The following is an 18751-nucleotide window of genomic DNA, read 5'->3' as shown; positions in this document are numbered from 1 at the left end:
TTTTTCTTGTGTCTCACACAAAATTGCGACATCACGAAATTTAATAACTGTTATATCCTCGCTTTGTAAGTACGAGTCGTCATTATTTTTAAGGATGTGTTGAATGCGAGTGTAATCGTGGAACTCCTGTACGGTATATATATATATATTATAGACACGATTATCCACACTATTTATCCTATCGTACAAAAATTAAAGTTAAAATTAGTAATTTTTGTGCAGTTGAATTTATTGAGAAAGTAATTTTGCATTTTTTTAAAAATGGACCTGCGTAATATCACTGTTTTCGAAAAAGTCATTCTGTGATTTTGCTCTTATGAAATTTTAGTCCATTCCTATTGTTCATTGGAAAACTGCAAATTACTAAATTACATGTTGAAAAATGTAAATACACTTCGGAGAGTGTAATCTCGCTAAATTGCTTTTTGGAAAAGTGTATACGTACAACGAAAATTACACGTTATAACGTCTAAAATTTTCACACTTCAGTGCCCATAGTCACGCAAGTCAGCTGCTTGCATCGAATGAGACAACCACTTGTGATGAGTATACACTGATAGGAATTTTTGTGCAATGTTCTGTTTTTATCAGTGCTTCTGCAAGGCAACACAGTATGGAATTGTAAAAAATATCGTCTTGATTTTGGAAAATAGTGAAACTCAACGATCATCTGTTGTTGCAATATTATTGCGTAAGTTATTTTAACGTACCTCAAGTAACTCTTAGCCTATTTTCCATACTATTTTTTCTTGTTCTAATTTTTAATATTTTAAATAATGTAAAATCACGAATGATTAGTTATTTTACGTTAAAACAAAGTTTATTGATATAAATATATATTGTTCAGTGGATAATTTATTTTTGGTAATTAAACATAAATCAAAGCACGTAGAAAAGTTTAATGCACAATTTTTAAGAAGATGTAAAAGGCACTGCGACAAATCGTTTTTGGTGCGTTTACTTGCCAGTTAACTCGAAGTTAGAAAAAAATCTACTCTCATGGGTGCAATGCAAGAAAAATTTATAATTATTTATTTACTAATCCATCAACTTCTTTCCTCATTCAGTAATTTATTTACTTATTTACATCTCAATTTCGGCTCTTTTTTAGTTTAGTGACCATAAAAGCATTGAAAAGTCCCGAAAAAGACAATCATGGCAAGAGGTGCTTTGAAGATTACATTTTTAGTACTAACTCTATGTTCGGGTGACGTACTATGTCAGCTATTTCAGTTATTTGGTGCCAACCCAAGCCAATTTGCAAAGGAAAGGTACACGCGAAGTAGACTTCATATGTCATCGAGAAAAACGGGTTTAAACTCATCAGATTCTGAAAACTCAGATGTTCTCGACTTCGTAAGTATATAGTTTTTAGTAAATATTTAATGAGTAAGTCTTCGAATTTATTAAATTGTTGTTCTTTGAAACATGATTTCTTTGCTGAGAGTGTAATGCAGTATTTATGTTAAATGAATATTATTTATATATTACTTATGGCACAGTAATTGGAAACTGTTTCTCCAGAAAAAATAATCCATCAAAAATTGAGATAGAAAACAATTAAGAAAAGTAATACTTGAAGTATTTAAGTATTTAATTGAAATACTTGAGCGTAAGATTATGTTATGAATAGTGATAAGTAAAAAATTTTTCATTTTAGAAAATGAAGTATAAAATTTTTTTCAATCTCAATGTTTTTCTTGCTATCTCTGAAAAAAGGTAGCAATGGTAGACGATCACGATTACCCCGCAGAAGAGCACTTAGTGACCACAGAGGATGGCTACGAATTACACGTACACCGAATTCCTGGCAGTCCGGATAAACCAAAGGCACCAGGAAAACCAGTTGTTTTTTTCCATCATGGATTATTCTCATCTTCAGATCAATGGATTATTATGGGTCCAGAACATAGCTTAGGTGATGTATTATTCCAGGTTTTTACCGATAAAATAGTTCTCTGAATAGTGTTTAATAAAAATATATAAATAAATAAATAAATAAATATGATCTAATGACTCTCATTTTTGCCATCGTGCAATTTTTTTAAATCAAAGAGTGCTGACGATGAATAAATTTTTTTTTTTTTTTATTAATATTTTGAATTTTTTAACGTTTATATGGAAGAGAAAACGAAGTTAATACACATGTCTAAAATTAATAATTCTAATGTGACTTACTTTACTGTAATAATAAATCAGCATAAAAGTCTTAATTAATGCGTTATATCCCAAAAGTTTAGATCAAATAATTTTAAGAAAAAAGAGTGAATAAATCGTAGAATCTGAAACCTAGATTAGTTTTTTATTTGGAAAATGCGATTACTAAAAAAAAAGTGGAAACAACAAAAATATCTAGTTATTGTCTCACTCAACACATGAAATTCAAAACAAAAATTTAACAATGCTTGCGGGGTTTACTTGTTTTAATATTTTTGCTGTTCTTATACATAATACTTACATACTTACAAAAAAATAGTAAAATTTAAAAAAGCTAAAGATATATGTATTTCATGATTTATTTGTATATTATCAGTTTACACATAATTTCTCCTGTATTCTATGTAAAAAAAAATTTTTCCTCAAGATATACCAGCCTTTGCAGGGAATAGATTATTTTCTTTGTCTATTTAGTTATTACTAGGAGAAAAAAATAAATACTTTAAACCTTTTCACTAAAGTTAATATTTAAAATATATATCTTTTAATGGTATACAGATCAAGAGTAGAATGCTTATAGTGTATAACAATTTTAGCTTACATGTTAGCCGATGCTGGTTACGATGTTTGGCTCGGCAATGCACGTGGAAACACATACTCCCGCTCACACGTCAAGCTGTCACCGGACTATGACGCGGAATTCTGGCGCTTCAGGTTATTAATTTTTCATGGACACAAATACATTTTATGAATATGATTGAATTTCAATTTTTAATTTTATTCTAAAAGCCCCTTAAACCTTAAACACTTTGTTTCAAATGTAAAAAAAGAAATTCTTTTTTTAAAACCACAACTAATAATTTATGCACACTTAATATACGACATGATTAATTAAAATTATGTATGCACACTATGAAAGACAAGTGACGCTATACTTACGTAACTACAACTTTAACTTGACTTGGTTTTTACATGGTAACTCAAAATTTTGTTGACTTGGTTGATAAAATTTATTCAATTGTTGCTGATTTTTTAAAAATTAAAGTTAAAATTAATAGTAGGTAAATTAAAAATGTCAGTTACCTAACAAGACAATGTATCAGCTCTAGTCACACGATAGTAAATTCTCAAGAACATAATTTCATACGCGATCAATGACAAGCAAATTTGTTTTGTTTACGATGGCAGCTTTCACGAAATTGCTTTGTTCGACATACCAGCAACGATAGACTACATATTAAAGGAAACGCAGCAGCCCTCGTTGATTTACGTGGGCCACTCGATGGGTGGAACCATAAGTAATGTTTTGCTGTCCACCAAACCCGAGTACAACGAAAAAATCAAACTAGTGATTAATTTGGCCCCAGCTGTTTTATGGGTCTCACCTCATCGAGCCACCGTACAACTCATCATGAAACATGCGGACACTATAAAAGTGACGTAATTATTTTTATAAATAATCGTAAGTTAGGATAAACACCCTCACCACACAACATGTGTCAGAGATTGTCCGTGCATGTGAACAAAAAAATTGTTACGTGAGCAAAGGATTATCAATATTTATAAAATATTTTTAAAAAATACACAGGAACACCAAAATATGTATGAATAAGATGTGTTTCGCACTGCTAAATATAAATCTAAGAGTGAAATTGTTTAACACGTACCAAGTTTTTTTAAAATTATATACTTTTAGTACATAAAAAAGTGTAGGGAATTGTGACGCGACAAAGCATATTGATGATTGATTTTTTTACAGGGTGCCTTAACAAATATGAATGTTTACGAATTGCTTCCACTGAGTGAAGCAAGCTCCAAGATGATAAGCACCTTATGCGGAGAAAAAAGTATGTTTCATGAACTCTGTTTGAGCTTTCTGACTGAGTCTCTTCAGTTAGACGTTGTAAGTATGATGAGCCATACACGAGATGGGCAAAGTTGTGATCAGTAATTACAAAAGTTTTTAATAAACAATTTTTACGGTAACAGTTACATGTCTTTCTGCTATTTTTTAAATATTTTAGGTTTTAAAAAGTCGTAAACAAATTTATTTGAAATAAAATATTTAAATATCATGATTGAAAACAAACAAGTTTGTACTATACTTGATTCAAAATAATAAATTTGATAATGTAGTTAATTTGATATAATATTTCAACAATAACAATAATAAAAGTATTTTATTAGGTTGTTACATTTGTTTGAAGTAATTAAGTGACTGAATTATTTGAATTAAAATTTAAACAATCCCGTTGAACATATTTAAAGTACTGCCCATCTCTGGTTGTACATTTCAAATCAAAATATAAATTTTTAAACTCAACCATTATTGACCCAATAAAATAGATACTATATTTTTAGAATACATGGCACCACTGGGTTTCCTCTTTTCCCGCTGGAGCATCAGCTCAATCGATCTTCCATTATATCCAGAATATAGAGTCAGGTAAGATGAAAAAATCTTGTAGCAGTGAGTACATCCAACATTTCTACAATATACCGAATTGGATATAATTATTATTTAATATTCCTATCCCAAGGTAATTTTGTAATGTACGACTTTGGAGAGAAAGAAAACTCTCTGAAGTACGGACAGCCAGAGCCACCAGCTTATGACTTGAGCAACATAGTTGCACCCGTAGCTTTGATTTATGGGGAAGGAGATTCTATGATTGCACCAGACGTATGTTTATATCAACAAAAAAAGCTCAATAATTTTTACGTTTACTGATAAATGTATAATTTACAATTATTCAGGACGTGATTGAATTGTCGAAACGACTACCGAACGTCGTGACGATAGAATCGGTACCTGATCCGAAGTTTGGCCATTTGGATTTCGTAGTAGCTCAAGACATAAAAAAACTGCTGAACAATCGCCTCCTGGAAATCATGGAAAATTCACTGAAGCAATAAAGTAGTGAATAATCAACTTGTTAAACTGAAATCCATGAAATATGGCTTCTTAGTTATATAAATATTTCAATTAAATTTCGAGTACAGTGGCATATGAATTAAATTTAAAAAACTTATCGAGTATTATGTAAACAATTTATTATAATTTTACATTAATGACTGAGTATATTTTTAATGTATCACATAAACCTTTACTTCAAAACTTGGTCGAACCTTACCAGATGATAAATTGTTTTTCCATCTTTGTATTTATGTACTATGAAATTAATTTAAAAACAATGATGTAAGGGGAAACACTTTATTTAGTCGTTAAGATGGATTTCTTTTAATGTATCAGGTATTACACCCCATTGAAATGTAGTAATATGGACTTTGGTGTCAAGTTTAACGCTCAAGCTGAATCTGATAGCATAGGAGTATTGGCAATTTTCATGCATTGGTAGATAACTAGTATTATTTGAATTTGTGTTGGTGTTTAATGTATTTTATTTTAAATGAATCACAATAAACATGATACAAATTGTTAAAAAAAGATGTGATCTAATCATTTCTTGAATCCGATGAATTAATTATACTTAAGACTTGAAAATGAGAAAAGAAAAAAAGTTTGAAAACTGATAAAATATAGATGTTAATTTATGGAGATTCCGGTAAAAATTAAAAATGTTAGATAATGCTGAAAAAAATTGCGTTTTCTTTAAGAATATTATACCTGCTTAAACATTTTTTCACTATTTTTTCCAGGCGTATTTTCGAGAAAAAAAATCATTTAAATCCACAATTTAATATAGACTTAACATAACACCCTCCACACACAGAGCCAGTAAAGGATGCGCGTAATAATCACTCAAGCGATGCATGCTGGTTAGAAAACGAACAAACTTGTGGGAATATTCCAGTTGACGTCAATCTTTTAATAAGTAAAAGCGAAAAAAGTTCAACCACCTATGAAAATAAGTAGACAAAAAGAAAAAAAAAAATTAAAAAAAAAAAAAAGTAATTTTGTCGTAGTTTTTTATCAAGAAATAAAACATCATGTTTCACACACTAGCATCATATTGAAATAAATTATTCTAAACTAACAAAAAATGTAGTACTGATATCATCGCTTCACAAAAAATACATATGCAACGATCCTAAGATTGATATAAATTTTATCTTACACATCAACATCCGACCATTTTTATTTTTCAATACACGTAAGATATCCTACCATAGTTGCTGATGTTATTGTTGTTGTTGTTGTTGTTGTTTTTGTTGTTGTTGTAAACATCATGAGAAAAAGAAGAAACGGAAGGAGAAGAAGAGTCATCAAGGATGATATGACGTGCATCGCGAGATTCGCGAGGGTTGGTGCGCGCGCGCGCACTTACGCACACTTTTACGCACAACGCGTGTATATATGTATATATATATGATACAGATATAAGGAAAACAGGTGCCTGAAAGCTCGCGAGCGCGGGCAATGTGCAATTCAACGTGCCAGCGTGGAATGAGGCGGACGCCTGCCCCGGTCATGGTAATGTTCGTATTACCAACAAGCTCGTTTTTTCATTTTTTATTTTTATTTTTTTTTTTTTAAACTTTATTTACCCGTTTTTTTTATGCTCGATGGTTTGGTGTTTCGTCTAGAATTAGATAGTGCTTGAATATGACGATTGGTCTCCGGCCCAAAGTGCAGAGGAGGCAATGAGCCCTTGACTAGGAGAGAGTACAGCAGATGATTTGGATTTGAAACCAGAGTTGGACTGGATACTCATTTCGAGAGTGCTCCTAAGCCACAGCATGTGATTAGTTCTACGTGTAACAATTGTGTTTGACAAGTACTGAGTACAGTGTCGAGTGTGTGGTGGAATACGTTACTGCAGTGCCAACGTATCAATAGTACATATAAGTACGTGAGTAGAAATTAGTTTTTGCATTATTTTTAAATATTTTTATACATTTTTTTTTTTTATTTTATGAGCATCGTGTCTGAGGTGTTTGAAAAAGTAAGCGTAAATTATTACGCATACTTATTATTTAATGATTTCGTGGTTCGTGTCTACTTGTCGAGACGTTAAATCACCTGTCCACTAATTTACAGTGTGATTTTGCTTGTATTATTTAGAAATTCCATTATTATTATTATTATTATTAATTTTTTTTTTATTTCATACAATAAAAAAAAATAATTCTTAAAACCAAGAGTAATCAGCGAATTTATACAATTTCTGTGTGAATTATCATGTGAAAGTATTTGAAGTTAGTCTTTTACTGCGCTGATTGTTCTGACAATAAACTTGACAACGTGCCTGAGCAAAGGCATCTATCAACTCGAAAAAGTACGATAGTTAAAGTATATTATAAATAACAGTTAAAACGAAAATGTTTGTCAAAAAATATTTTTTTTAAATGTAAAGTATCGCATATTAAATTTACAAATCTCACAACTTTTGGTATATCTCCTAAAAATTTTACAGACATACCAAACGGAATGGCGTCAATGAAATTTAGAATTCAAAGTAGACACACGTAATTAACGTAGCATAATTTTTTAGACGCCGTTCGTTAAATTGTTTTACGTATGCATGTACGGAAAAGTTACAAAAATTTTAACTTGAGAAAGATGGAGAGAAAAGACACACACTCGATAATTGTTAGTTAGCGGTGACATCACTAATTCGATGCGGAAAGCAAACACAAACATTATTGGAAAAGCAGTGTGGCGCGGCACTTGTGTTACGTAAAAAACAAATATTTACTCGTTTATTTGTCAACTCGTTACTTTTTCAGTACATTGAATAATATAATATTGGCGAATAATCAAGGGCAATTACTATGTCGAGAGCTGCTTTGAAATTCGCACTGCTGGTGTTACCTCTATGCTCGGCCGACATGTTGTCCCTGTTCGACCTCCGACCGGACAAATTCGCACACGATAGGTACGTTTACAGCCGAAATCATATGAAGATGAGAAAATTTGGACTAGACTCATCAGTTGTCGCGAACTTCACCAGTCTCGATTTCGTAAGTGCATGGCGTTTCATTTGTTTCTTACATTTGCTTGATAAGCGGTAAATGTAGTTGGACGTTTTTTATTTTAAATAATTTTGTTAATTTTTACCCTTCTAGTATGTATATATATATTTTTTTTTTTGCTTCTTTTAGTTAAGTAAAAATTTTCCAATGACAGAGTGAGAATAAGTGGTTACGTAGATTAAATGTGCACCAACTACTTGTTTCAAAAATTACATCACGTAACTGAAAAAACAATGGTTTTTTTTTTCAACTGCTGTTTACCACTATACTGACAACAAATTAATCATTTAAAACGTTCATCTCAAGCTAAATCATTAATTCATAAGTGTTGTGTATAAATTGGTTCTAAGGCTTGATTGATTCATATTGGAACATAATCGCTTAGATGTACAGAAAATTACTGTACTGCTGATGAAAATTTCAAAGAAAGATGACAAAAATCATCTAATATGTATTGTTTGGCTATTATTCGGAAAAATGTTTATACAACATTTTTTTGTTAACCTTGAAATTATAAAGCGAGCACAAGTTGGCACAAGCTACGTGATGTCGTTGACATGGCTTTATTAGTGCCATTTTCTAGCTCAAACGAGTAGCATTTGACCCTTTTGACACTTTTCACCGTCGTAATATTTTGCTTGTAATAATATAATAAAAAAAAAAAAAGATGGCCATGGCAAACGAGCACGGCTATCCCGCGGAGGAGCACATAGTGAAGACAGAGGACGGCTACAAACTACGTATACACCGGATACCCGGTAGTCCATCGAAACCAAAGGCACCGGGAAAACCAGTTGTTTTTTTTCAACACGGAGTCTTCGCTTCCTCGGATACGTGGATCCTCATGGGTCCGGATCACGATTTGGGTGAGGCCTTTTTTCTTCCGCACTTTCGTTATTTCCTCTTACCGATAAATTAGTTCTGTGAATCCATCTTTGGCGGGACAATGCTCGATGGTTCTTTTTTTTTAATTTTTTTTTTTTTATATGTTGCGAATCATGCAGTATTTTTAAGTTAAAGAGTGATAATGACGAAATGGTTAATGTCTCGTGAGAACATTTGGCAGACATATTTTCGAGGTGTAAACTTATGCGAAAGGGAAAGGAGGAAAAAACGCGACTGACGTGATTTTTAAGTGCAGTTCACTTCAAGAATTATACGTACTTTTCAGGGGTATCAAGGATAGGTAATTTTAAAAAAAAGGCACGTCCGAGTAGTTTGCATTCATTAAATGTAATTTTTATACCAAATACGCACGAATGCGACAAATTTACTGATCACACTTTACTCAAATGGTGACAACGTTAACCACAATATCAGAAATTAAAAAAAAAAAAAATCAAGTTATTCAATTTAAAAAAGTTATTTGTAATTTTTGAAATTTTACAATAACATAAAGCTAATTGTACAATTTTACGTAATTACGTGTATCCTGAACCAAATTTTAAAAATAAACGAGCAAGACAAAACATTGCCTGCAACTTTGGAGCAAGTTTAATCATCATTAGATCACGCGTACACTTGAACTCATTTATTTTCCATTTAACTTAGATACTTCAAATGTGCGTCTAGTCGTAAATGCATCGAGCAAATATACAATACGTTGCATCGATATGCATTCGTGGCTGTTGGTCAAGGTGAACCAGTCCTCCCCGCACTCGTAGTGCGTATAATACGAGAATGAAAAATCTACAAAAAAATTTTATATAGACATGCATGTCGTAGGTTGAATGACTAACTTGAAATTTGAGCGCCGAGGCAGGTGTGAAAAAAAAAAAAAAAAAAAAAAAAACATGCGTTTTGCAGAGCTGAAGATCAATGTTGTTAAATGATTTCAAATTCAAGAATAAAATGATGATAAAATATGAGACATGCATACCACTGTACGCAAAATGTTGATTTCAACTGTACGAGTGCCAATAGATTAATAAAAAAATTTTGTGTGTAAATTAAGATCACAGACAGGAATGTGTAAAATAATTATAAATGAAGCAATTTAAAAAATATTTAACATTGTTACGTATAAGGCAGTAAATTAATCATGACATAATAGCTGATGACTTTTTTTATATCATACACTTTCATAAAAACAATAGAGTCAACTCTCATAATACTTTCCTAAAGCAATTACAAGAATTTAAATGTGTTTTGTCAAGGTATCCATAATAGTTGACGACTGTTTACTTGTTGATCGAATAAGATTTATTTTTGAAACCTACCAGCTTGCACTTTGTAGATTTTTTTTTTTTACTCGAAGCCAATCAACGTTACTCATCTCTTATAGAATACTGTACGTGGATGATCAATTATCAGATGATGCTTTATCATTGCATTGTTTGCTACTATAGCACGCCTGTCATGAATTTTTCATAAATACAAGGAAAAAATAACTATTTTATGTAACCTTTTTTTTTGTAGATTTTTATCAATCTCAGAACATCTTGGTTATTTTTCCAAACATTGTTATTGAAAAAAAAAAAAAAAAAATTTTTTTAAACATCTATCAACGTTTAAACTGAGTCGAGATTAGCATCGCACGTATACGTGTTCATAACACAAATCTTAAATTATTTACAAGCACTATAGATTTTCCGTTTCCACGAATCTATTAAAATATATTTTATTTCAAAGCTTGCAAATAATGGTTTTAGCGTACATGTTAGCTGACATTGGCTACGATGTTTGGCTGGGGAACGCACGAGGAAACACTTACTCCCGCTCGCATGTAAAGCTATCACCTAACCATAATCCGAAATTCTGGCAGTTCAGGTAATGGCATTAACACACGATTCACGCAAAGATAAATTTTTTCTGATTCGTCAGAAATTTTTTTTTTGTTCACTTGCACTCGTGTAGAATAATAAAATTTACTCGAGTCATTCACTTGCAATTTTGTCTATAAGTAGGGAATGTGAACGTAAAAACAACGACATTTAGCTATACATGAACAGGTGTCTAAATTGTTCAATTCCTCAATGAAACAATTGCAATTAATAATTGATTTCCCAGTTAAAAATTGTTTCAATCAAGAAATAACTGTAATTACTAACGGAAAAGTATTTCAATTAATAATTATTTTATTTTATTTAATTATTGAAAACCCTGTACATGAGTGGTATTATTGAAGTTTTGGTGGACTTTTTATATTTTTAGAGAACCACATCTAACTAGATGGCTGTTTTCCGTACTGATTCACACCTTTGAGAATTTTTTTTTTTTCATGTCAAAGAGTATAAAGAGTTTATTTGCGTTGCATAATATTTGAATAATTTTACGCTTTTCTTCTTCTTTTTCATCGATGCTCAAATACAATGTTATCAATGCACCAAGGTGATAATAAATTTAACTTTTGTTTCAGTTTTTTAAGAATTTATAACTCATGATGAAAAATGTTGTTATTTTAATGATTCACAGTTTCCGCAAAAGTATAACTAATTTTTTGTTGTTGTTTTATTGTAAGCAAAATGTCATCTCTATTAATAATCAGCATTTAACTGATTGGGTATTATTTAGTTTTAATTTACAGTAAATATGATTTTCATGGTCAAACTATATTTTTTTATTGCCTGGCAAAACAGTTACCACGAGATCGCTTTGTTCGACATGCCGGCATCGATAGACTACATATTAAAGGAAACGCAGCAGCCCTCGTTGATTTACGTGGGCCACTCGATGGGTACGAGTATCAGTTACGTTCTACTGTCCACCAAACCCGAGTACAATAGAAAAGTCAAACTAGTGATAAGTTTGGCCCCAGTGGCTTTTTGGCACTCATCGCCTGGGCCATTTATACGGCTTCTCCAGTACAACACTGCTGCTATAAAAGTGACGTAATTATATTTATGCATGATTAATCTCACAACCGATTACCCTGCATTGAATGACTTTAAAGGTCTTCAAGTGACTTTGAAAATCTTTATAAATCGTTCAAGGACTTTATTAGTCCCTCGATGATTTTTAACGACTGGTAAATATTTAACAAAATCGAGGACAGACTTTTTGTTACCTTTTCAATGTTGTCTGTGCCAAAGACGGATAACTTTTTTTTTTTTTTTTACTTCCGAATGCACATCCCCTTTATTTCATTGAGAAACTCAAGTATTATAATGGTACTCCAAGATTTACAAAACAAAGCCAAACATTTTCAGATTTTTGGTCACCCAGTTTTTTTTCCCCGTTAAAGCATCAACGAAAAATTACCTACTGAAAACTTGTACAATTTTAAGGAGATAACGTTTTAAAAAGTTATATTAAATTGTATTTTTTATTTAAACGTTACTTGAGGTCCAAGACTTTGTACTCGAAATATTTGATCGCTAATTTTTGTTACATTTATTACTCCCAATTCATAAAGTAATAAAAGCATACGTTGGGATCAGTTTGAGTTTCTCGGGATAGTGAAACCAAACTGCACGAACCCACCTTCCCGGTCAGTAATTTTGATCATACTGTGATTTACAGAATTTCGTGTTAAACGCGAAAATCAACGAGATCTTCCCATTGACGGCCGCGAGCACGCATTTCGGAAAAATCGCCTGCAGGGACCAGAGCATATTCCAGGAGATCTGCGTAAACTTCATTTACTACACGGCCGGCTACAACCCCCACCAGTTGAACGCCGTGAGTAAACAATCCGATGAGTGTATTCAAAGACTGAATAAAATCATCGAGGCGCGTAAACAAGATTTTTTTTTTTTCAAATGCGCGTTGTCTTCGACAGAGCGCGTTGCCGCACCTGTTTTCCTTTTTCCCCGCCGGAGGTTCGGTTAAAACGCTGATTCACTACAGCCAGAATTTGAACACAGGTGAGATGAACAAAAAATTTAATTCGATCAAAATGTCCACGGTGCATCAAACGTGTACGTGTTACGATTAATTTTCCAAGGTGATTTTAAAATGTACGACTACGGAGCAAAAGAGAACTTTTTGAGGTACAAGCAACGAGACGCCCCCTCCTACAACTTGAGCAACGTTGTGGCACCAGTGGCCTTGTTTTACGGCAAAGGCGATGCCATTTCGGCTCCGGGGGTACGTGTAAATGTTTTATACATCAAGTCTTAACGTTACGTATATAACATGAATACGTTGTTTTTGCAGAATACGATTGAATTGTCGAAAAAGCTGTCGAACGTCGTGGCTATGGAAAGTATATCCGACACGAGGTTTAGCCATTTGGACTTTTTGTTTTCGAGAAATTTAAAGGAGCTCCTGAACAATCGGCTAATTGAGCTTGCTGAGAATCTACTGAAGCAGGCAAACATAGTGAGGTAGTGTAACGCTCGGATTTAAATGAAAAAAAAAAAAAAAAAAAAAAAAAAAAGTGATACCGAACAAGCTGTTCTTCGGAATTTAAATTAAAGATAGTATTTATTTTGTTGTGCATGACCTGCGTCTCGTTTAAAATGAAAAAATGTAAGTAGATGTAGAGTACGATGCTTAATTAAATTTTTTTACTGATGGCCAGAGACTGTTATTTAAGTAAAAATGAGTATGTACTACAATTTCTAAGAAAAAAAAGTCAAAAATATGATATTTATTGTAAATATTTTCTTTACGTTTGATGAGATATTTGTTATGTTTATGCATAAGTTGTGTTTGAATTGTACAAAAAAAAAAAAAAATAAATATTGTATCAAGGGTATAAAAAATAAATATGTACATATTTTATAAAGTGTGTGTGTTAAATAGATTATAATAAAAAAATGAAAATAACTAAAAAGTATTTCTGGATAGTAATTATATTTACACCTATGAATTAAATACAAAAAAACATTTGTTTCATTGTAAACAATGTAATTGTATACGGAGCATAAAGTTTTAATCAAATGCGAGTTGATACATCGTCAAATCTTTTGTTAAATGGTCATTGATATTTTTTTTCGATACAGGCATTTTTTACTTGGCTGGCACTTGAAAAAAAACTGATGACCGCCAGCAGCAACAATCAGCTCAACACTTTGGTACCATTGGTTATATTAATTTATTGCTTTTTTAAAGTCCATGAATTCACCGGGAAATTATCAAAAAATATTTGTACCATTGCACCGTATCTTTCATGCTGTAGATAAATACACAAATACAAATTATCGGATTCATTGACAAACTCATAAATATCATCTATTTTTATGGTAGGTACGCTTCGTTGATAGATATGTGTATATATATTTTTTAGATGGAACTGAGCACCCAAATTCTTTTTTGACATAAAAATATTCACTAACCCTCATTCTGTTCAATATTTTTTTCAATAAAACAAATTTAAGGTAATTGGATAAAATATTTTGTTCCATGAAATTGATATGTTTTTTTTTTTTTTTAAATGAAGAAAAGAATTTTGAAAGCATTATCATTCGAGTGTACAAAAAATATTTTTTAATCAACTTTAATTTATATAATTCAAAAAAATATTGTACGGAAAGAGGATACAGATTTTTTTTTTTTTTTTGTTTTTTTTTTTTTTTTTTGTTTCAAAGAAATAGGGCGAAATAAAAAACAATGTATAAAAAACGAATAATCTCTCTCTCTCTTTTTTTTTTTTTTTTTTCAATATCTCTCAAAACACCGAGTGGCCACAGCCAGTAGCATCATCGCGACAACGACAACCGAAGGAGCCACGGAAGTACCAGCCGACGACGGTCTCGTAGGCGGCTGCCCGTCCCAATCGAACCTCCGCCCGTAGATACCAAAAGCAGCCACGTTGCCCGTGGGCCTCGACAGGTAAGCCAACAGCAGACTGTTGCTCTCCGGTCCGCCGATCGCGAACCCAAAATCGGTGGTGTTGATCGGCAAGAGCTCCCTCGTAGCGGTCGTTGGCGAGTAAAAGCTCCGGGTCCCCAAATCGGCCCGGCGCGTCACGTACAGCGCCAAAAAGACCGTGGGCTCGACCACCCTCGCACCCTCGGGGTACAGCCGGCCGCACTTATCGATCTCGTCACCGGCGCACGAGACGATCGAGCAAACCTCCACGCCGAGCGTCTGATCGGCCGCGAACTGGCGCACGCCGCTGAACACGGCGAATCGGTACCTGGAAGTTGTTCAACGTAAAAACATCTCTTGAATGTTTCGCTAAAATCCACAACAACCGAGTATACCTGTAGTATACCGATCCGTCCTGCTTCTTCGCCAAATCCTCGTCGAATTTGGTCTCCACGTGGAACTCGCAGCACAACCCGTTGTCGCACAAGGTCACGATGTGGGGGCTCTGCTTGGGATCCACGGGGAGGCTCGTGTATGCGGCCAAATCCTCGTGGGTGTGGTTCTGCTCGCTCTTGGGCACTGCGGCCGAGGAGCTCGAGATGGTGGGCACCTCGGCCTGCTTGAACACGTGGAGGCTCGATCGGCCCTGCCGGGGAATCCCCGCGTGAGTTCCGGACAACTTTGGTATCTCGGCGACGACCAGGGCGTTCGAGGGCACCCCTGGGTGGTAGACGCGCAGCTGGCCGCGTTTTCCCGCGTAGATACCGCTACCTGCAGTAGATTTGTGTGTGGTTCGCCCAACGAATCAGGGGAGAGAAAAACAAAAAAAGAGATTTCAGAAATTATGTACATGATTGAAATCTTTTGAACAGCACGATTGTAAAATATAAAACAACAGTGTAGATGTAGGAAAAACAATGATTAATGGAAAAAAAAAAACAAAACAAATAGAAAATGGCTTGAAAAATTGTCATTTTATGAAAAACCATACTTAGTTTGAAACGTATACTATACAGTATAGCCGGAATATCGGTATGAATGGGTGAAACGTACCTCCGCTGCCTTTGAGGTCCGAGTTGTAGGCTGCAGCCAAGAGGTTGACATCGGCGGCGTAGGCCCAAGCCGCGTGTCGTTGGACCGAGTCGAGGAAGGGCTGCTCGTTGTAGAGCCTCGACGAGAGCACGAGATCGGTAACGTTGGGGTTACCGATCATTGGGACGGCCGGGCTCTCCTTGAGCAGATCGAAGCCGACGAGTTGGCCGAAGGTCACGCCAAAGTCCGTACTGAAGGTGGAGACCACGGGCTCGCGGGTCGCGTTGGTGCCGATCTCGAGCAGGTTGTACTTCCGGTAGCGCGCGATCAGCCGGCCTTGCCGGTCGAACGCGACGTTGGTGTTGTACAGGAGAAAGCCGTCCGGCGAACAGTTGCGCGACGGGCACTCGACGCGCTCGTGATGGTTCACGACCACGTACATGCTGTACTCGCGGGCGGCGCATGATATTTCCTTCAGGGACTGTGTGGGTGTAAGGTAATTTTCATCACTTTTTGCTCGTTTTTGCAAAAATTACGATAAAGTACGAGCTTTTCTAGAGAACTTTCACAAGATGTATTTACTAATAATAATTCTTTTATCATCACCACTTGTAACATTTTAGAAAATATGTATTGCACTAATGTTTACCAAATGGTATAAATTTCCTTAAAAAATAAAATACCTCGATTTTGTTGTTTCAAATAATTGTGCTTATTGTCTGGGTATACCGGAATGGACAATACAATGGAAAAATGATCGAACCTGAGCATACGATGTAGCTGCATCGCAAGGTATTTCATTAGCTTTGGGATCCGGGATCAATGATGCCGCGGTTCGGTAGTAGGCCCGGTAATCGCTGGCGTTGAAAGCCTTTCCTCTAGCGTTGACGCTCGGTATGGACGTCACTCCGAATTCGGGGAAGACAATTATGTCGACGGCCTGGAAGGAAAAAATTGTTTATTGGCTCGAGCAACGAAAACAAGCAAAAGACTTTTTTTTTTTTTTTTTTTTTTGTTTAAGTCGGATTTATACGCACATAACTCGCTGCGGTTCTTATGATGGTTCGGTAGTTGTTGACGTTGGCTTCGGCTATGATTTGGCCGTCGTCGCCGTCAGTGATCGGGTGGTACTCTACCACTGCTCCGATGTAGCTTGGGTCATCTTTGGTGGATATCTGGGGCGTCACGAACAATCACCGTAAATACGTTTTAATAAAAACATATTGTGAATCCATTGTTTCCAAACAAATACAATATTCGTGAAAGTTTGTTTTTATGCTAAAAGATTTGCTATTTTATCGAGCATTAATTTTTTTTTTTTTTTACCTGTGATGATAGCTTGGAGAGCGAAAGAACGGCTACGGCGAGCAGGAGATGATTAATCATTGTCTCTCGTGAATTCTGGAAGCTAACACAATATTTACAACGATGTGTTGTCAATTTATTAGGCCCACCTCTACGTTTATGGGCTGACTTGGGCAAAGATAAGTTTTTCAACTCTTTTGCAATAAAATTTTTTGCTAAAAACTTAATGTATTTTTTATGCTCAAACATTTTTTTTTTTTTTTTTTTTTATCACTACTAATTCTTGTAACACACTGTTTGGGCAAAATTTTTCCAACGAATACAAAAAAGAAATATTAGAAAAAAAAAGAGTTTAAAATTAAAAAAAAAAATTATTCACGTATTTTATTTCAAATACTTGAATAAACTTTGATATCTGCGCTGTACTTTACTTATCTTGTAGAAAAAAAATTCCGTAGTATTGTATTGTGAATAGTAATAAAAAAAATTTTATTCAGAAAAAAAAATTTTTTTTCAAGTGTTTAAAAATCCGTAAACCACTTGTGAAGTGTGTTTTTTTACAAGGGCGTTTTTGTGTGTATATATTTTAAAAACATTTAAAAAACGTGGAAAATTTTTCATGAAAACAACATTGGCAAAATTGATACGTGTTGGATAAAATTTCCTGTGAGCCTCTTGATTATCATTCAACGCGCCCGTATTACCATTATCGGGCTATACAACCAGTGCAGCAAGTGTGTTTCAGATCTCCACGCAATTATGAAGTAAAATTATGCAACGCAAAAAATCGCTATGATTAGGCCGGGTACATTTTTTGCGTACCGAACGATTTTGTGGTAGCGAATAAAATTGAGGAATGATGGAAAAATTAAAGTTAATCGAGTTCGTAACACAAAAGTTTTTAATTTACATCCTTCCAACGTTGACGTTTAATTTTAGTTAAAAATGTGAATTGAATTCAAGCTACAAATCAATCAAGAAATTAATTAAACGAGACATACTTTTTTTCTTTTTAACACGCGTATTCACACTTTGGACTCGCTTTATAATTTTTTGCCGTCGTCGTAAACATATGCTGTGACGACAACGGGTGCACTGAATAAAAATAAATACGGCTTCGTCAGAAATGCAAAATTTTTGCACCAACTTAAAACACATGGAAATTTCCGACACGTCACCTCAAATTCCGTACAGCAACAAACGTATCTTAAAATCGCGCCGATAATGAAAATAATAATGATAAAATCTTACCTGTATTCCTCACATCTGACGCAAACGAGTCCACGTATGCAAAAGATTGACGAATGAAAAATCAACGCTGTTCTCCAAAACGCTACAGAGCAACGTTAACCCTCACAAAAATTGCACATACAGTGCACGACTATACTCGCACACACCTGTGGAATCGATTATAAATAAAATGATGGAAATAGAAAAAAAATAAAAAAGGATGGTGGCGTACAACAGTTCGGGTAATGTTTGCTTGTGTGAGATAAAGTCGTCCCGGTGCCCGTGAGTCGGATACTGATAGGAACCGCGAATAATTATACGCGTCTCGCGTCTTTGAACGTGTGGACGCGTTAATTATACCATTGAAGTCGAGTGTATATACGTGTGTTATACA

General features: G+C 34.2%; 3 protein-coding genes across 3 annotated transcripts; 2 read left to right on the top strand and 1 right to left on the bottom strand.

Annotated features, from left to right (window-relative positions):
- The first annotated feature begins 509 nt into the window (after positions 1-509).
- Positions 510-5286, top strand: LOC149374769 (lipase 3-like). The gene is made up of 9 exons (XM_089591961.1): positions 510-691; positions 1112-1356; positions 1720-1918; positions 2754-2871; positions 3346-3592; positions 3917-4060; positions 4519-4603; positions 4698-4840; positions 4915-5286. The coding sequence occupies exons 2-9, from the start codon at positions 1156-1158 to the stop codon at positions 5071-5073; spliced, it is 1296 nt and encodes a 431-aa protein (XP_089448087.1). The 5' UTR covers positions 510-691; positions 1112-1155; the 3' UTR covers positions 5074-5286.
- A 2572-nt stretch (positions 5287-7858) lies between these two features.
- LOC106639672 (lipase member J-like) lies at positions 7859-13578 on the top strand. The gene is made up of 8 exons (XM_089591988.1): positions 7859-8082; positions 8762-8960; positions 10746-10863; positions 11673-11919; positions 12556-12714; positions 12815-12899; positions 12980-13122; positions 13192-13578. Exons 1-8 carry the CDS (start codon positions 7894-7896, stop codon positions 13363-13365), a joined length of 1314 nt encoding a protein of 437 aa, XP_089448114.1. The 5' UTR covers positions 7859-7893; the 3' UTR covers positions 13366-13578.
- A 1048-nt stretch (positions 13579-14626) lies between these two features.
- On the bottom strand, positions 14627-18481 carry LOC106637016 (vanin-like protein 3). Its single transcript, XM_089592010.1, has 7 exons — positions 18379-18481; positions 17149-17223; positions 16860-16997; positions 16586-16762; positions 15844-16303; positions 15186-15561; positions 14627-15118 (listed from the first exon to the last, which is right to left on the bottom strand). Exons 2-7 carry the CDS (start codon positions 17206-17208, stop codon positions 14638-14640), a joined length of 1692 nt encoding a protein of 563 aa, XP_089448136.1. The 5' UTR covers positions 17209-17223; positions 18379-18481; the 3' UTR covers positions 14627-14637.
- Between the last annotated feature and the right edge of the window lie 270 nt (positions 18482-18751).

This window comes from Copidosoma floridanum, unplaced genomic scaffold, assembly GCF_036245765.1.
Source record: "Copidosoma floridanum isolate Cflo_tuat_1 unplaced genomic scaffold, Cflo_Japanese_pri ptg000014l, whole genome shotgun sequence".
Classification (NCBI taxonomy): domain Eukaryota; kingdom Metazoa; phylum Arthropoda; class Insecta; order Hymenoptera; family Encyrtidae; genus Copidosoma; species Copidosoma floridanum.
The sequence above is the reverse complement of the archived record's forward strand: the minus strand, read 5'-3'. Positions and strand labels throughout refer to the sequence as shown.

Coding starts and splice junctions, on each gene's coding strand:
- LOC106639672 (XM_089591988.1), top strand. CDS start 7,894: ATGTCGAGAGCTGCTTTGAAATTCGCACTGCTGGTGTTACCTCTATGC. Junction 8,083..8,761: donor ACTTCACCAGTCTCGATTTC/GTAAGTGCATGG, acceptor AAAAAAAAAAAG/ATGGCCATGGCAAACGAGCA. Junction 12,715..12,814: donor ACCCCCACCAGTTGAACGCC/GTGAGTAAACAA, acceptor TGTCTTCGACAG/AGCGCGTTGCCGCACCTGTT.
- LOC106637016 (XM_089592010.1), bottom strand. CDS start 17,208: ATGATTAATCATCTCCTGCTCGCCGTAGCCGTTCTTTCGCTCTCCAAG. Junction 16,304..16,585: donor CAGCTACATCGTATGCTCAG/GTTCGATCATTT, acceptor ACACCCACACAG/TCCCTGAAGGAAATATCATG. Junction 15,119..15,185: donor GACGGATCGGTATACTACAG/GTATACTCGGTT, acceptor AACAACTTCCAG/GTACCGATTCGCCGTGTTCA.
- LOC149374769 (XM_089591961.1), top strand. CDS start 1,156: ATGGCAAGAGGTGCTTTGAAGATTACATTTTTAGTACTAACTCTATGT. Junction 1,357..1,719: donor ACTCAGATGTTCTCGACTTC/GTAAGTATATAG, acceptor CTCTGAAAAAAG/GTAGCAATGGTAGACGATCA. Junction 2,872..3,345: donor GCGGAATTCTGGCGCTTCAG/GTTATTAATTTT, acceptor TTACGATGGCAG/CTTTCACGAAATTGCTTTGT.